The sequence below is a fragment of the Chiloscyllium plagiosum genome, unplaced genomic scaffold, assembly GCF_037043375.1.
Source record: "Chiloscyllium plagiosum isolate Xiang-an unplaced genomic scaffold, Cpla_swu_hap1 HiC_scaffold_24, whole genome shotgun sequence".
Classification (NCBI taxonomy): domain Eukaryota; kingdom Metazoa; phylum Chordata; class Chondrichthyes; order Orectolobiformes; family Hemiscylliidae; genus Chiloscyllium; species Chiloscyllium plagiosum.
Window position 1 is genome coordinate 2,636,184 of NW_028270162.1, and position 18,405 is coordinate 2,654,588.

An 18,405-nucleotide genomic window follows, 5' to 3' on the forward strand; every position below is an offset into this window, starting at 1 on the left:
GTGGGGAGGTTGTATGCTGAAAATTCATCATCTTGACAGGTTGGCTGCAGATGGATGTAAATGTTTCTGCCTTGTCTTTTGCACTGATGTGCTGGGCTGCACCATCATTATTAAAGATGAGGATGTTCAGGGAACTGCTTTCTCTCATCAGTTGTTAAGTTGTCCACTCCATGTCTGGATGTGACAGGACTGCAGAGATTTAAACTGATTCATTCGTTTTATTTTAGTGATTGTTTAGTCTGCCATTAGAAAGATAAAGCATGATAAGCACAAAGTACACTAACATTCCTGATCACAGGATATATAATCAAATGGTACAGTGCAACAGGTAGCCATTTTGTACATTTTGCTGGTCAGTTCCTTGATAAGCTACCCAATATTCCTCCTAGCCCTACACTATTTTCCCCTTCAACTAATCCTAACTCTACTCCCTTTTGAAAGTGAGTGAATTTGTTTCTAGCACTCTTACTGTTGGTGCATTCAAGGTGGTCACTTTTTCTTTTTAAAAAACAAATTGCTCTTTTTTGGTTCTTGTTATGAATGGCCTTGGATTTATATAACTTGTAACAACACACTGCCCATAGATATTTCAACACCTTAATTTGTTCTGTCACTTCTTAAAAATGTGTGCATGTGACACACACTGATATATCTGCTGCGCTGTTTGTGTTTCAAAATAAATGACTCAATTGAATCTGCTGTGTCTGCCCAATCATTAGTTTGTTTATTTTCTCCAGAAATGTCGCCACCATTGTTTTCACTGTTGTACATTTTAATTTTGTGTCGTCTGCAAACTTTGAATATCCAAAATTAGATCATAAATTAACACCTAAAGAGCACCAAATCCTGGGGTTAGAGATCACTTCACTGCTGTGTATGTATCTCACCAGCTTATAAAGCAATTATTCGTCATTACAGTTTTCAGTCCCTGAGATGGTTTTGCTTCCATGGACCTTCAGTCCTTTGACTATTTTATTATGATAATTTGCCAAGTGCCTTTACTCCCCATAATTTATCAAAGATTTCAATCAAGTTCCTCAGACACTGTTGCCTTCAACAAATGGGTTGACTTATTTTAATCCATGATTTTCCACAAGTTGACCTGGATTGTTGACTCCTTTAAAAATAAAAGTTTCCCCACCCAGTGAAATTAAACTGACATGTACATTTAGGGTTTATTCCTGCCCAGCTTTTGAGCAGCTTTCAATGTTTGTAAGCCTTTAGTCCTCTGGCACTGTGCCTTGGCCAAGGAAAACTGACTATGACCATAGCCTTTGTAATTCCTCTTTCTGCTTCCCTCAGTAACCTGGAATATGGCCAATTCACAACAAGACTTTACTCTGTGCGACAGTCTTGAATACCAGCCACATTTGATCCAACTTCTCTACTGCTCCTTCGATGTTCCAATATGGCAGCATCTTCTGTAAAGACAGATACAATGTGTGTTGTTTTACTGTCACAGAATCGTCTCCTTTTTTGACCCTGATCAATCACACTTGGACATACTAATTCTCTTTTTGTATACACTTGTCCCTCTTTTTTAAAAAAAAAAATTCAGTTTTCTCTGAATCTGATATTTATTCTTTACTTGTTTTCTGTTTGCTTTTAAACTCTGAAGCTTTGTATGCCCTTGCTTACCCAACTTATGGAATTTGTTTACACTTTATGCAAATTATTGAAGACCTCCCATTGCTAATTTACTGCTTGACCTGCCAGTCTGTGATTCCAATCCAACTGAATCAGATTCCATGTCTATTTGGAAACCAATCCCCATCTTCCAGAAGAATCATCTTCAACTTCTGCTGTTGAGATGCCATCAATTGGGAGGACTAATTGATTCCTATAAAAGATGCTTAGATGGCCTTAGAGGAATGGATGCTGCTGAATGTCAGAGGTCGGTCTGAAATTTCTAAGTGATACTTTGATAAGTTTTAATGTTCTGAACCAATTAATATAGTGTTCAGTCCAAAGTGAGTTTTGTAACTACACTGACAACTTCTCCCACAATCTCAATTGGAGATGCAACCAGTATAATTGGTAAGGTTAATTACTTTATGGTTAATGTGAATAAGCTCACATATGAAAGGTATTTGTCAGTTAATCCCAAATCTGGTATACTGTACAGGCAAGTGTTCTTCAGGATGTCCAGTTACTTCAGCATTGTATTGTCAAGGATGTTGAAGCAGTTCTCATTATGAAGCGGTTTGAAGGTTGTTCATGTCTTTGTGTGTTGTTTAAAAGAAGTTTCCAACAAATTCCTAGGTGCAACATGGGAATTGTCATTCACCCAAGCTCAGTGGTAACGGTAGTACCTTTGCCTATGAGTTAGTGGAGTCCAGATTAATCTCCATGTAGGACTGAAGGATGGTTGCAGGCGCTGTCTTTCAAAATAGAATCTGCCTGTTTTGGGTCCATTTCATTATGTGGGGAATGGGAGAATTCTTCCAGTGGGTTGGGCCCATTAACTCTCAACCAACCTCATTGCAACCATTCAGCTGGCCATTTACCTGGGTGTCACCCAGCTGCTTTGCTTACCCTTCGTAACTGCAAAGCTACATTTGACAGAATTTGAGTGTAAAGTGCATTGAAATATTTGGAAAGGTACCAAACAAATGCAGAGTTCATTGTTGTTTCTGGGCAATTCCATCTTGTCACCGTCTACAATCAGTGACCTTCAAGTTAGGGATCTGTCACAAGCTCCTCCAGTTTGTGAAAGAATCTTTTTCTGATTGGATGCATTTGTCTCTGCCGCAGCTGACTGGTTACTGGTGCTGGGTACGTATGTCACAATAAACAAGAGTCTCTCTCTCTCTCTCTCTCTCTCTCTCTCTCTCTCTCTAATTTAAAAGATTACACAACACCAGGTTATAGTCCAACAGGTCTAATTGGAAGCACACTAGCTTTCGGAGCGACGCTCCTTCATCAGGTGACAATCACCTGATGAAGGAACGTTGCTCCGAAAGCTAGTGTGCTTCCAATTAAACCTGTTGGACTATAACCTGGTGTTGTGTGATTTTTAACTTTGTACACCCCAGTCCAACACCGGCATCTCCGAATCATAATTTAAAAGAGAAAGGAACATCCTGTGAATGGAGGCACCTGGTCAACTTTCAGAGTTCAGCTTTAGCCTAGTGACTCCTTATATTGTCAAAGCCATAGCCTCCTAATCCTATCGCAGGGGCCTTGTTACTAACTAAAACTAATTGATCTGGTCTCCGGGCCCGATGTTGTTTGTGGGATAGTGTGAAGAGGCAATTAAAGTGAAGTAACCATCTTCATAATTTGGGGGACTTTGCCGTTGGAGTGTTCTAATAATCAGTTTTGACCAGCTCAGGGGCAGTCCTGCTCCAAGCAATCTCTCCTGGTGTTAATGGAAAATTAAATTCAATTCCATAACCACTGGAACTTTCTGGTACGGCACTTTGCAAAACAGGCTGAGTGTAGAAAGCATGTTTGTGTGCTCTCTCTCTCTCGCGCATCTCCTGTGCTTTAAAGGGGAGGAAGCAGTACTTATGACAGTAACTTTTCAATAGTACACAGGAACCTCGATTATCCGAATTTTGAATTGTCCAAAGATGATTTCACAGAGGTAAGTGTATTTGATTTACCTGTCCTGAAGATGATGTGAAAATGCTGGGTAAAACAAAACCACAAGCAGCTCAAGCATCAGTGATTGGATATTTTTAGGTAAGGGTTGTTATACAGCCCTTTGCAAAAGTAAGTGTTTTACAGTACAGGGTCTTCTCGTCACTTTACTGGGCCGATCATTTTAAAAACAAGGCCAAGAATGTAAATGCATGTGCGAGGTGGTGCTTCTGTCTTCTGGATTAGGTTACCTACAGTGTAGAAACAGGCCTTTCGGCCCAACAAGTCCACACTGACCCTCCGAAGAGTAACCCCCCAGACCTGTTTCCCTCTGACTGATGTACCTAACACTATAGGCAATTTAGTATGGCCAATTCACCTGACCTGCACATCTTTGGACTGTGGAAGGAAACTGGAGCACCCGGAGGAAACCCACACAGACACGGGGAGAATGTGCAAACTCCACAGACAGTCACCCGAGGCTGGAATCAAACCTGGCACTGTGAGGCAGCAGTGCTAACCACTGAGCCACCCCAGTCTATCATGAGACTGAGTTCCCAGAAACTGACAAATGCTCTTGGGATTGTAGAAGCTGTTTGGTATCTTGTTTAATAATTTGATTTGATATACACCATTTATGTGATGGTAAGTCACATAAATAGTCACATAATTTTTACCTGTAATTTGCAGACTGCAAGGGATTAGTTTGTTTAAATGGCAGATTCATTAAAGTTATAGATTTAACAAATTCTCTGATAGAGCACAGCGCCAGATCAGTTTAAGGTTGTTCAAGGTAAAATCGATTATCCAAACAAAATAGTGCCTGCCCATCTCATTTGGATAATCAAGGTTTCTCAGTATTGTTGGTGATCTTGGAGCATTTATTCCAAAATAAAGTTGGTAACTTAGTTTTGTGGTATTGTGGGATTGAGACTAATTTTCCTAATTTATAACACTTGCAGCAATAACTGGGTTATGTTTACCCTTGTGTAAAATTGCTAGAAGGCAATAGTATATCTGCTGTCCTTGATGTGGACAGACTTCAAATGCCATTGCAGTAAGAGAGATTTAGAATTGCTGCCCAGGTTCACCAAGAGTTTCTGCCTTGTGTTGAAATCTTCAGTTCTGTTCATCCCTCTCCCTAGCGCGGTATGCTAACATTATAATGCTTTAACATACAGTAGAGTTTTTGTAAACTTGGTGGCCAATGGAATCACTGAAAGAAACTCTTCAGATTTAGAATGTGCCTGAGTGGAAGGTAAATTATGAAAAGGGCCATTTGGGTTTGGATCAGAACTGGGTGTCTTGGATGTGGACTCGTGGATGTTTCCAGCACAGAGGAGGCCATTCAGCCCATTATGCCTGCCCAAGTCAACAAGGAACTGTCAACACATATCCCCAGGGGTTATGGAAATTCAAATATCTAAATATTGTTTAAACGTTACAAGAATTTCTGATTCCACCATCCTTTCAGGCAGAGTGTTCCAGACTCCTCCTACTGTCTGGGTGAAAGTATTTCTCTTCAACTCTCCTCTGAGCCTTCTCCCTCAAAATTTAAATCTGTCAGTCACCTGGTTATTGACCCCCTTTACTAATAGAAAAGTGCCTTCCTATCCACCCTAGCCAGAACTCCTCTATCGGGTCCCCCTCCAACCTTCATTGCTCCAAGCAGAACTGCCCGGTCTACCCAATCTTTCCTCATAGTAGCATCCTGGTGAATCTCCCTTCCAGTGCGCGCACACCTTTCAGATACAATGTTCCTGTGTTTTCTTGCTGAGAGCATTATTGATATTGATGCTATTATAAAGAGGCATTCAGTCCATTATGATTGTGCTCATTCTTTGAAAGAGTTAAGTTAGCCCCCCAGCTGTCTCCATAACGTGGCAAATTTGGAGGGGGCGCAAAGTGAAGTGCGGTGCAGTTGTTTTAAGTTTTTCTTTAATGAGCATTTTAATCTACAAGAGATACCAAGCATTTAAAATGGGGATGAAGGTAACTAGCTTAACCAAAGGAGCTCCTCAAACTGGGGAGGATGGTTCAGAGTAGCCCCATGATGTGAGCAATGTCAGTGTGGTGCCAAAGTCAGATTCTTCAATTTTTCGTTGTTTGAAGATACAGAAGATGTACATATGGTTCCATCACTCAACAGGTGAAAGCATGGCTCTTGCTGTGTGCTGGACATTTCTATCCTTGCTGAAAGGAGGATGGAGGGTCAGGGAATAGCAATTATTTAAACAAGGGGTTATCCCTTCACTAAGCAATTTTGTAATTTGGCTGACTATTAAATCTCACTCACTTTTTGCAAAGGTGTTCTCTTTTTGATGGCATTAGTTAAAGAACACAATAGCACAGGCATTACCCCTTTTGAATGCTCCAGTCCGCAGGTTCACAGTATTTGCAGTGTTGATGAGATGAGCAGGGTCTAGCCCCTGTTGTAGATTGAGCTTCACATCACAGATTGTGATCCTCTCCCCACTAGATCCATTGCTCCATTTGAGTTGAAAACAATTGCGTTTGAAGGTTGCCGGAGAAATTTGTAACAAAAATATATATTTTTAAAAACTGCCTTTTTAAAAAAAAATAGCACCTTCCAGAGGGGATGAAGAAATCCTCGATGCAGACCCAATTTTTAATTTTAAAAAACAAAAGAAAAGGTGGTTCCTTCGCATTTTGCAGAGGCATGGCAGATCAGAAGACATTTCTGCGTTGCTGTCCTGTGGACTATATTCTCGTTGACTCCTGCCTCTTAGAGACAGTCCCATCCACCTAAAGTGAAAGAATTTCAGGATTAGTGCAACTAATCACAAAGGGCACAAAAATGTTGACATTCTTAAAACATTTTAATTTTTGATTTAAAATGTATCACAGTTGAAAATCATTTGAATTATGAAAAGCAATGAGGATTGATTGTGCTGCATTGGTGAAGTGGACCATGAGTTTTCATTGTGACATCTCTACATCTTATTAAACTCAAATCTTTCTAAAGGTGGCAGAAATAAATGGTTCCATGTATTTTAATCTTGATTTTGTAACTCACCGTCGATTAATGTATGAATGTTTGTCAGGGCAATTGGGATTGAGCTTCCAATGTGAGATGTTCTATAGTTCCCAGAATGGAAGACCCTGCTGCTCCTCAGCTCCCTCTGTCAATCATGGAAAGCCAAGTTAGCATTAACCAGTCACTATTTCTCACTGACCTGATTATTAATTTCGATCTTGGTGTGCTGCCCAATGAATCGAGCAGCTGGCCTTTCACCCTGACTGTACACTAAGGGAAAATGGTCCTCCCCACTTCTCATTAATAAGGTACTTATTAACTAGGTGCACCCAGCACCTGATATTAACATACACCCTGATCACAAGCCTGTCAGGCTAATTTATCTTCACTAGTTTTCCTAAATGGTCATTGCATTTGTAATTCTAAGCAACTCAGTTTGCACTTGATTCATGAGAAATCCTTATCTATTGCTTTAATATATTGTTGGCTGTTGTAAAATAATTGTTCAAATCTTTGCAATTATTGATAGAAATGTTACTCTTGTTTGGGAATCAGATGACAATGTGGTTGAACAGCAAACATTAGCACAGGCACAAAGGGCTGAAAGGCCTCAAGTACTGTAATTTTGATCAGCGAACCACCAGCATTATTTGTAAATTTGAAGTCCGTGTCAAGCATAAGCTTTGAGGGAAATGTCTGTTGATATCGGTTTCCAACTTAGGAACAGCATTTGCCAGTAAATATTCAAGCCATAACATATACAATAGAGAAGTTGGATATTCTGCAAAAAATTGAATTATTTATTTATAAAAACTTTTTACACATGAATAAATTTACACATGCATGCACCCACATCTGTTACCACAAACATATTAAAGGCTGGTTAGCTCTTCAGTAAGGATAGCATGTGAATACAGCAATAATTTACAATACTTTACACTGTAGTCTGACTGTTGTAGTCACAACCTGGGGAGGGAGTAGCATCATTTCATTGGAAGGACATTTTACAAAAAGGAAGGCAATCTGTAAATAATGTATAAAAACAGTAAAACCAAGAATTTACAAATGATCCAATGTACAAAAGAGAAACATCAGTTAAATGTCATTATATTAAATTAAAGGCATGTAGGAAATCTGTTTAATTGGCTGGTTAATATTTATTAGCATACTTCCATAGCCATACCTGGTAAGGTCTAAAGGTCAGTCGTGGCCAGCATGTGAAAACACATTAATCAGCCAATTATTGTTTTTGTTGTAATACAAAACTGTGTTGCTCTTAAAACAACCCATCAACTGCAATTTCATGGGGAGGTAAAACTCTATCAGTGAACACATTAAAGTATGATTTCTTGCACTGGCTTGTTTTCTTGCATGCCATTATTTTATCAAGAACATATACCAATTTTAACCAGTTTCAGACACAAAAACTGATATCAAGTATACATTTTGAAGGAAATGCATGCATTTTCATGTATGTGGTATGAAATGCATCAGGTGGCAAAGAGAGGGGGGTTTGCTAATTGTTTTCCTCTTCAGTTGAATGCCACTTTGTTGCTCAGACAATGTTCACTGTGAGATGGAAACGTAGAGCCATAGTTCCAGAGTGGGGGGGGGGAAGGTAAAAAGAAAGGGCAACACTGGACACTGACCCAGGTAAGCAAACACAAGACTTTCACAGCTTTAACCTAATGGCTTTTTGGTGGTGAGAAGGTTAATGAATACAGACAGCACATACAACGTATACCTTCTCTTACTGAGTGGGTTTTAAAAAATAAGATCATTGTGCATATCTAAGGCAAGGATGTAAAGGGCAGCTATGACATCATGTGGAAATAAGACAGTGGAAGTGCAGGATTATTCCGAATCCACAAGAATCACTTCACTCCACCAAGCTTCCTCAGCAGTTTCTTTCCTTTTGATAACAGTCCCTTTTTCTTTTTTGAAGCCATATCTCTGACCCACATTGGGCTGTCTGGCCCATCTACTATACCAGCTCCAGAATGATGGTGATGGTGGTGGGGATGTACGGTTGGAGACGGTGCCCTCCTTGGAATGTTTTCACCAGGGACCTAGTGTGCATCATACGATTTGATTAGTTTTTATTAAAAAAATGTAGAAAGGGATTGCGTTAAAGGGTAAATGAAAACCAGAAGCTGCACACGGATTTTAAAATGCACAAAGGACTACTCTGGTTTAATTATAGCACCCAAATATCACACACCTGAAGATACCATAGTGCAGATTTGTCTAATGCATCCAGCAGCTCAAACTGAACAAGTCTACTCAACTTAGTTCTACAAAGAAAACAAACATGAGGTTGTGAAAGAAAAAGTCTTCCCCAAAGTCTTGAATTTTTGATTTTGAACTAAAACAAAAATAGACCAAGGAAATAAAATGCTCATGATAGCAGTTAACTCATGACCTCTGACAAATGAAAATGCAAAATCTTTACAAAAAAATTATTTGCAGTGGATTTAGTGTGGGACTAGTTAAGAATTTTCACGATCACTTTTGGGGAGGAGTGTTTTTCTTTCGCAATAGTTTCTAAATGTGGCTCAGCTGCATCAGACCCAGAGGAGCTCCTGCTATTGGTATCTTCAGTTGGTCACTTACGTGAAGAAGGTTACAGTGCGTTTATTAAGGTGTAAAATGAACACTCTTCTTCTGTTCCCAGCAGATGAGCAAAGAAACAAAACAGAAAAGATTGCAATGATGATACTGAAATGAAAGGACTAAAGCCCCAAACAACAATGTTACTCACTTGAGAAAAAAGCCTCAAATTTCACTTGTACCTTAAAGGTTGAGCTTTAGTTATTCTGAGGGATAACATTTTAATCTGGATATTAGGTCCAGTCTGGTACAGCACTAGAATTTTCTTCTTTCCAATTGTAATTGTTTAAAATTTGGATATTTACTGGCTTCTTAAATCCTCCTTTTAGTACGTTTTTTTTAAAGTTTGCATTTTTGAAGTGCAGTGCCTTTTCATTATCTTAAAAGAACAGTTTCTAATTTATGCTGAGTTAGCGCTGCACCTTATTTCATGTCAGAACCATTTAGTTCTGTAGAATTTTATGGAAGAGTTACATTATAGGGCCATTCAATTTGTCATGTCTGCATAGGAGGAACATCTCATCTTCCACCTTGGGACCCTCCAACCACACTGAATCAATGATGATTTCACCAGTTTCCTCATCTCCCTTCCCTTTGGCTCCAACCTTGTCCCAGATCCAACCCGGCACTGCCCTTTTGAATTGTCCATCTTCCTTCCCACCTATCTGCTCCACCCTTCACTCCAATCTATCACCATCACCTTCCACCTGCACCTTCTTCCCCCCCCCCCCCCCCCCCACCTCCCAGCTCTCAGCCTGTTTTCCTTCTACTCCACCACCCCCCAACATTCCTGATTGAAGGACTCTTGCCCAAAGCGTCAACTCTCCTGCTCCTTCAATGCTGCCTGTCCTGCTTTTCAACTTCATGTTTGTGCTAGCCCATTGAAGGTGCACGTCACTCCACTAAACCCTCTTGCTCTCACCCTGCACAGTTGCTTTTCTAATGATGATCAAATTCCCTTTTGAAGGCCATCATTCCCTGGGGAATGTGCATTCCAGATCCAAACCACTTGCTATGTGAAAGAAGTTTATCCTTGTCATCACTACTACTTCCTTACCAATCTGTCCCTTTGGTTCTCAGTCCTTCCAGTGATACTGACATTTTCTTCCCAAAGACTCAAGCTCCCTATCAAATCTCCCCTCAACCATCGTTTCTCCAATCTATCCATGTAATTGAAACTCCTCATCCCTGGAACTACTTCAGCAAAATGTATCCTGCAGAAATTGGTCACTTTGCCTGACTGGAGTGGACTCTATTTATGCTTCGCTGTTCTTCACCTACCCCCACCCTTTCATTCCTTTCTGTCCTGTGTGTTTAACTGGCGTCTCCGTAAAGACACCCTTCGCATTGTCAGTAACGAGGGAATGTAATTTTTAATTTTCTCTTCACCCAGAGAGAGGTAAGGTTCTGGAATGCACTGCCTAGGAGGGGCTTTGAGGTGGGAAATCTCACAACCTTTACTGGGATAAGCACTTGGAATGTTGTAACAACCAAGGCCTAGTGGGGGGAAGTGGGACTAGTGTAGGGAGTAGTATCTTTTTTGGCAGTGCATATTAGATGGGCCGAAGGGCCTCTTATATACTGTATGATTTTATTATTTCAACCACTGTTAATGCTAAAGAAATTCAATTGCTTTCTGAGTAAAAACGATTCTCCTGAATTCCTGATTGGATTTATTAATGATCAAAATATTATTACATTTATGGCTCAAGTTCTGGTCTCTCCCTTAACAAGTTAAACACATTTGCTATTGTAATCAACGAGATCACAATCTTTTCATGCTTCAGTATATTTAAGTAATGTTTAGATATTTAGATGAGCACAATGGCTGTGTAAGGTAATGGACCAAATGTGAAACGCTGGGTTTACAGCAGATAGACAACCAGGTGTGGGCACAGGAGCTAGAGGCTTTTGCTCTGTAAAGATACTTCTAACACGAGGATGTTTTTTGAAAGGAAGAAAGACTCAGTCTGTAATCTTTGCTGATAGTTCTTTACCTTAGTTTTTGTATGGAGTGGGCATCAGCACATCACCTATCTTTAACTGCCCTTGAACTGAATGGTTTGCTTGGCTGTTTTAGGGGGCAGTCACATTGGTGTGGCTTTGGAGTTGCGTTTAGACCAGACTGGGCAGGGACAGCAGACTTCCCTCCTTACAAGACATTAGTGAAAAAATTGGGCTTTTACAGCAATTCATGCTGGTTACCAGCACAGGGTAGGTTTTTTTTAATTTATTAGTTGAATTTTAAGTCCACCAGCTGCCCTGGTTAGTTTTGAATCTATTTCCCAGAGCACACAGCCTTGTGTAACTAACCCAGTGACTATACCACCATTTCTCTTGTACCTCTCAATCCTGAAATCATCCTCCCTAATCTTCTTTTACACCATCTCAACTTTGGACTTCAGGATTGCTTATAGGTGTGATCCAATCACAGCTTAACACAAGTTTAACCACTTCCCTGCGTTTCAATTCTGACCATCTCGAAATGTCCAGTGAGTGTTTTGCTGCTTTTTATAATGGCCTGTGCTGCCAACTTCAGCAAGTCAGGTATCTGTATCCTCAAATCCACTCTACTCCCTCACCCCCCCTTTAGGACTAATCTTCCCAGGGAGAAAAATCTTGGCTGCAGTGTGTATAATGCTGGGCTGTGACTTTGACTGACTGGATCGTGATGATTGTGTGGATATAGGTTCTGTGAAGAGAATTCTGTTATTCCCAGAAAAACAATATGTTGGATTTATGTGTGATGACTTTGGAAGCAACGCTATCAGCTACTGGATTAATCTAAGGATTTATTTAAATAGAGCAAGTGATTTGTCATCATTAATCTGTCATCATTTGTCATCATGACAACAAAACACTGCACTCAGGACGCATTGACCTGTTCCATGTTCTATTAATTATACTTAATCTATAATCTAGTAATCTATACTTTCTGGGTGTAGAAATCACATTGATGGTCAAACAATTGTTAGATGTTGCTGCTGACAGTAAATGTAAGCACATAGACATAAAAACATAGAAAACGCTGAATGCACACACACCAACAATTCTGCTCAAAGGGAGCATTGAGACTGAAGTAAATTGTTAGGATAAACTCTGAGTACAACAACAGAGCAGTATGCATTTGCCCAGCACTTGAACACAATAAAATCAAGCAAACACATCAAAGAAGCACTGAACAAAATTTGACACTGAGCCATGGTGGGAGAGTAAGGAAGTGAGCAAAGGCTTTACTGAAAGAGGCAACTTTTAGGCAATGTGCAGGAGGAAAATAAAGCCAATGGCCACACAGGGTCCTGACTTTAATGGTCTTGCCCTCAATTGTTAAGACCCCAATGAGGGGAGGGAGGAAGTAAATTGGATTGTTCTCCATTATAATTGTTCACTATGCTCTCCAATTAACATGACTGGATCCAGGTTAAAGGTGAATCATCAACTGGTTTAATTTCTGTATGGGTTTCATACTATTACAAGACGTGAGGTAACTCTGGAGTACAGTCAGAAAGTAGGCTTGCTAGGACTGATGGGGTCTGTCACCATGACAACCACCTTTCAGAGTGAAGAGAAACTTTCTGGAATCATATTCGCCTAACATTGTGAGTGAGTTTCTCACCATGCGCCTCTCCTAAGAGATTGGAGGGAAGGTGGGACGTGCTTGGTGTTGCAAATACAACCAGGGCAGGTTGGAGATGGGCAAGGGTGAGGGGGCGGGCATGTTTAACCAGGTGGGAGGTTAGGAATCCCATGACATTTCCAACTCCAGCCCTGTGAAGTCTCAGCTGGGGGGCTCAGGGATGGTCTTCCTGAAATGATGTGTGTTAAACAGCTGTTACCATTGGTTGGGACCCAAGTGGAGGGAGGTCACCCTGGTGTGTTTGCCATTTGAAGGGTGGGGAGGGGCAGAAGGCCATTCCAAAGGATATCTCGCTGGGAGCCAATGGCTTACCTTTGCTGCTAAACCCTTTTCCCTTACCTGTGCCCCCTCTCCCAGTCAGCCAGCTGCTCCAGGCTTTCAGGTCCTTCCCCAGTGGGTACTGGCTCGGTCCTCAGTGGGTGAGAATTCCACTGGGTGGAGTGGGGGTCCCTGATCCTAAGGGCAACAATCAACCTGGCATGGGGCTGACTGGCATATTTAATCCTGGAAAGGAGATGATGTGGGGTCTCACTGGCAACACCGACCCCTCCCCCCCCCCCCCCAACTCCAACTGGAGAGCACAGGCTCAACAAGATGAGCAATCCTCTCCTGTCTATTATCACACACATTCCTAATTTCTGATCAATTAATTTCATGCATGCAGCCCCCAGACACTCATTGCTGTGTGGAAATGATTTGCTGTCTGTGTTAATCTCAGGGTGATGAGAAGTTCTGCTTCTGGGTGCAGCAGAGGTGATAACAACTTTACTGAATTTTTACCTGCAGACATTTATGCCAATAATTTACAGTAAACATCCCCCTTCCTGAAGGGAATCACACACTCAATGATCTAAATGTCCAAAAATAAAATCATTTCTCAATTGTTTCACAGAAAAGTATGGGGATACAGGCACTGTGAAATTAAAATGACAGAGGTGCCAGGGAAGGAATGCATTAACCAGCAATACTACAGAAAGCAAATATTGCAGTGAATTCACCAATCATAGGTTGTGACTATCCATCTTTCCCATCCACAGCTGGGTGAGAATCTTACAAAAGACTAAAGTACGATTTAAAATGAACTCCTGTCACTGCAATAAAATCAAAACCACCAACATTTAGCAACATCGTAATAAATAGCACTTCATGCCTCATTAATACCTGATGAAAATCTTGAGTTAACTGGATGCTGTAGAAATATGGTCTAAACATTTTCTATCACAGCAAAGCCATGAATATATTGACACTTTGACATTTAAGGTGTTGCTGTACTGTGTTAATGTCGTTCTCTGTACCCCAGCGTCAGATCCATTGTTGCACATGTCCTTACATAGTTGTTTCTAAACACCCTGAATGGTTATATGGAACCAGCATAACTTACACCACAGAATGCAGAGTTCCATGTGAGTGTTAGTGTTGAATCTGGCTCACAAGGAGGAAGGGACTGAGTAAAACTGAAACATCAGCTCAGGCTCAGAAAGCAAGCTGTTACCAACTGGGGCTTGACAGCTTAGTTTCATTTTGACCCAATGCTAGAATCAGTCCGTTGCAGGCTAACTCCAGAAAACACAAGTTAGAACTTAAAAGGAAAGGGGGCGTTTCAGGACAACTACAGTGTGGTCGCTAAAGAAAATGATATTTTTGTCAAAATAATTGCTGTCATTTTCAAGTCCAGATTGTAATCCTGATCAATGGTGGCCATATTGGATCAGCTGCCCCAGGCAGGGGAGTGATGGGAAAGTGAAAAATATTTCTCCTGTTTAATGGATTCTGCAAACTGAACAATGTGGGAGACAACCTCAAGCCAGTGGTCCGGGTAAATGGATCCCCCAGGGGGTACCGACGCTTTGCCAAGGGAAGGTGAGGAGCTTTTTGCACACGGATTTGAGATGACCATTTGGTACTTCCTGTCTCAGAATGGTCTGGAGCTCCACAATGAGCTTTAGCTGGTGATTTACAAACTATGTGGTGACTGTGGTAGGAAGCAATTAAGTCATAATTGATTTACATGTTAATCGCAGAGGGTGACATTTAACATTAATCCCAGAGGGTGATGTTTAATGTTTATGCCAAAAAGAATGTTGAAAAGGCAACAGAAAACATAAATCCAACAAAAAAAAAAGCCATGAAATGAAGCAAAACCTAAACAAGTTGATGATGTATTTAAATCCAGTTAAGAGTAGATTACTTACCCTTTTCCCTTTCAGGCGCACTGGCGGTTCCTGAGGATATCTAGAGGGAGCCTCAGAGAGATAGACCTCAACATCATCGGGCACTTCTTCCAGGAAATTTGAAGGAACTAGGCCCCTCTGGCCATTGATCTCCCCCTGTAAGTGAATGACACAACATTAGCACAAAGGACCTGACGGTGGACAGGGAGCTGATTCAGCCCGTCATGCCTGTGCTAGCTCTCTAATTAATTAGTCCCATACCGTCACCCCCCCAATCCCTCCACTCCCCCAGAGCCAAATCCATCCAATTCCATCCTGAAAGCCCCAGTTGGATCTTTTTGCACCGTCCTGTCAGCGGGTGCCTTCCACTTCCGACAATTCATTGGAAAAATCATTCAGCTCCTTTCTCCTTGTGTTTCACTCCAGGGCCAGTTTCCAGGGAACACAGCAGCGAGCTGGTGGAAAGAAGGACATTGACTTTTCTAGATTATGGCTTTCAGGTCAGCAGGGGGAGGGGTGTAGGGGAGGAGTGTGGTGTGGTGGGGGGAGGTAGGAGTGGTGTGGTGTGGTGGGGGGAGGTAGGAGTGGTGTGGTGTGGTGGGGTGGGGGGAGGTAGGAGTAGTGTGGTGGGGTGGGGGGAGGTAGGAGTGGTGTGGTGGGGTGGGGGGAGGTAGGAGGGGTGTGGTGGGGTGGGGGGAGGTAGGAGGGGTGTGGTGGGGTGGGGGGAGGTAGGAGGGGTGTGGTGGGGTGGGGGGAGGTAGGAGGGGTGTGGTGGGGTGGGGGGAGGTAGGAGTGGTGTGGTGGGGTGGGGGGAGGTAGGAGTGGTGTGGTGGGGTGGGGGGAGGTAGGAGTGGTGTGGTGGGGTGGGGGGAGGTAGGAGTGGTGTGGTGGGGTGGGGGGAGGTAGGAGGGGTGGGGTGGGGGGAGGTAGGAGGGGTGGGGGGAGGTAGGAGGGGTGTGGGGGAGGAGGTAGGAGGGGTGTGGGGGAGGGGGTAGGAGGGGTGTGGGGGAAGGGGGAAGGTGGGAGCAGTGTGGGGGAAGGGGGAAGGTGGGAGCAGTGTGGGGGAAGGGGGAAGGTGGGAGCAGTGTGGGGGAAGGGGGAAGGTGGGAGCAGTGTGGGGGAAGGGGGAAGGTGGGAGCAGTGTGGGGGAAGGGGGAAGGTGGGAGCAGTGTGGGGGAAGGGGAAAGGTGGGAGCAGTGTAGGGGAAAGGTGGGAGCAGTGTGGGGGAAGGGGGAAGGTGGGAGCAGTGTGGGGGAAGGTGGGAGCAGTGTGGGGGAAGGGGGAAGGCGGGAGCAGTGTGGGGGAAGGGGGAAGGCGGGAGCAGTGTGGGGGAAGGGGGAAGGCGGGAGCAGTGTGGGGGAAGGGGGAAGGCGGGAGCAGTGTGGGGAAAGGGGGAAGGCGGGAGCAGTGTGGGGAAAGGGGGAAGGTGGGAGCAGTGTGGGGGAAGGTGGGAGCAGTGTGGGGGAAGGTGGGAGCAGTGTGGGGGAAGGGGGAAGGTGGGAGCAGTGTGGGGGAAGGGGGAAGGTGGGAGCAGTGTGGGGGAAGGGGAAAGGTGGAAGCAGTGTGGGGAAGGGGGAAGGTGGGAGCAGTGTGGGGAAAGGGGGAAGGTGGGAGCAGTGTGGGGGAAGGTGGGAGCAGTGTGGGGGAAGGTGGGAGCAGTGTGGGGGAGGGGGAGGGGGAAGGCGGGAGCAGTGTGGGGGAAGGGGGAAGGCGGGAGCAGTGTGGGGGAAGGGGGAAGGCGGGAGCAGTGTGGGGGAAGGGGGAAGGTGGGAGCAGTGTGGGGGAAGGCGGGAGCAGTGTGGGGGAAGGGGGAAGGTGGGAGCAGTGTGGGGGAAGGTGGGAGCAGTGTGGGGGAAGGTGGGAGCAGTGTGGGGGAAGGGGGAAGGCGGGAGCAGTGTGGGGGAAGGGGGAAGGCGGGAGCAGTGTGGGGGAAGGGGGAAGGCGGGAGCAGTGTGGGGGAAGGGGGAAGGTGGGAGCAGTGTGGGGGAAGGTGGGAGCAGTGTGGGGGAAGGTGGGAGCAGTGTGGGGGAAGGGGGAAGGTGGGAGCAGTGTGGGGGAAGGGGGAAGGTGGGAGCAGTGTGGGGGAAGGGGGAAGGTGGGAGCAGTGTGGGGGAAGGGGGAAGGTGGGAGCAGTGTGGGGGAAGGGGGAAGGTGGGAGCAGTGTGGGGGAAGGGGGAAGGTGGGAGCAGTGTGGGGGAAGGGGGAAGGTGGGAGCAGTGTGGGGGAAGGGGGAAGGTGGGAGCAGTGTGGGGGAAGGGGAAAGGTGGAAGCAGTGTGGGGAAGGGGGAAGGGGGAAGGTGGGAGCAGTGTGGGGGAAGGTGGGAGCAGTGTGGGGAAAGGGGGAAGGTGGGAGCAGTGTGGGGGAAGGCGGGGGCAGTGTGGGCGAAGGGGGAAGGCGGGAGCAGTGTGGGGAAAGGGGGGAGGCGGGAGCAGTGTGGGGAAAGGGGGAAGGCGGGAGCAGTGTGGGGGAAGGTGGAAGGCGGGAGCAGTGTGGGGGAAGGTGGGAGCAGTGTGGGGGAAGGTGGGAGCAGTGTGGGGGAAGGTGGGAGCAGTGTGGGAGAAGGGGGAAGGTGGGAGCAGTGTGGGGGAAGGTGGGAGCAGTGTGGGGAAGGGGGAAGGTGGGAGCAGTGTGGGGGAAGGGGAAGGTGGGAGCAGTGTGGGGGAAGGTGGGAGCAGTGTGGGGGAAAGGGGAAGGTGGGAGGAGTGTGGGGGAAGGTGGGAGGAGTGTGGGGGAAGGTGGGAGCAGTGTGGGGGAAGGGGAAGTTGGGAGCAATGTGGGGGAAGGTGGGAGCAGTGTGGGGGAAGGTGGGAGCAGTGTGGGGGAAGGTGGGAGCAGTGTGGGGGAAGGGGGTAGGTGGGAGCAGTGTGGGGGAAGGGGGAAGGTGGGAGCAGTGTGGGGGAAGGGGGAAGGTGGGAGCAGTGTGGGGGAAGGGGGAAGGTGGGAGCAGTGTGGGGGAAGGGGGAAGGTGGGAGCAGTGTGGGGGAAGGGGGAAGGTGGGAGCAGTGTGGGGAAGGGGCAAGGTGGGTGCAGTGTGGGGGAAGGGGAAAGGTGGAAGCAGTGTGGGGATGGGGCAAGGTGGGAGCAGTGTGGGGGAAGGGGAAAGGTGGAAGCAGTGTGGGGAAGGGGGAAGGTGGGAGCAGTGTGGGGGTAGGTGGGAGCAGTGTGGGGAAAGGGGGAAGATGGGAGCAGTGTGGGGGAAGGTGGGAGCAGTGTGGGGGAAGGCGGGAGCAGTGTGGGGGGAAGGGGGAAGGCGGGAGCAGTGTGGGGGAAGGGGGAAGGCGGGAGCAGTGTGGGGGAAGGGGGAAGGCGGGAGCAGTGTAGGGGAAGGGGGAAGGTGGGAGCAGTGTGGGGGAAGGCGGGAGCAGTGTGGGGGAAGGGGGAAGGTGGGAGCAGTGTGGGGGAA

General features: G+C 45.3%; 1 protein-coding gene across 1 annotated transcript in view; it reads right to left on the reverse strand.

The window, feature by feature from the left end:
- Nucleotides 1–3,030: 3,030 nt before the first annotated feature.
- Nucleotides 3,031–18,405, reverse strand: part of LOC122551100 (RIMS-binding protein 2-like) — a 188,561-nt gene continuing 173,186 nt past the window's right edge. The window contains exons 12-13 of the mRNA XM_087999789.1: nt 15,023–15,157; nt 3,031–6,351 (exon numbers count right to left, since the gene is read on the reverse strand). Of these exons, the coding sequence (XP_087855915.1) occupies nt 6,307–6,351; nt 15,023–15,157 (180 nt within the window). The 3' untranslated portion in view covers nt 3,031–6,306. The remainder of the gene's footprint in view (nt 6,352–15,022; nt 15,158–18,405) is intronic.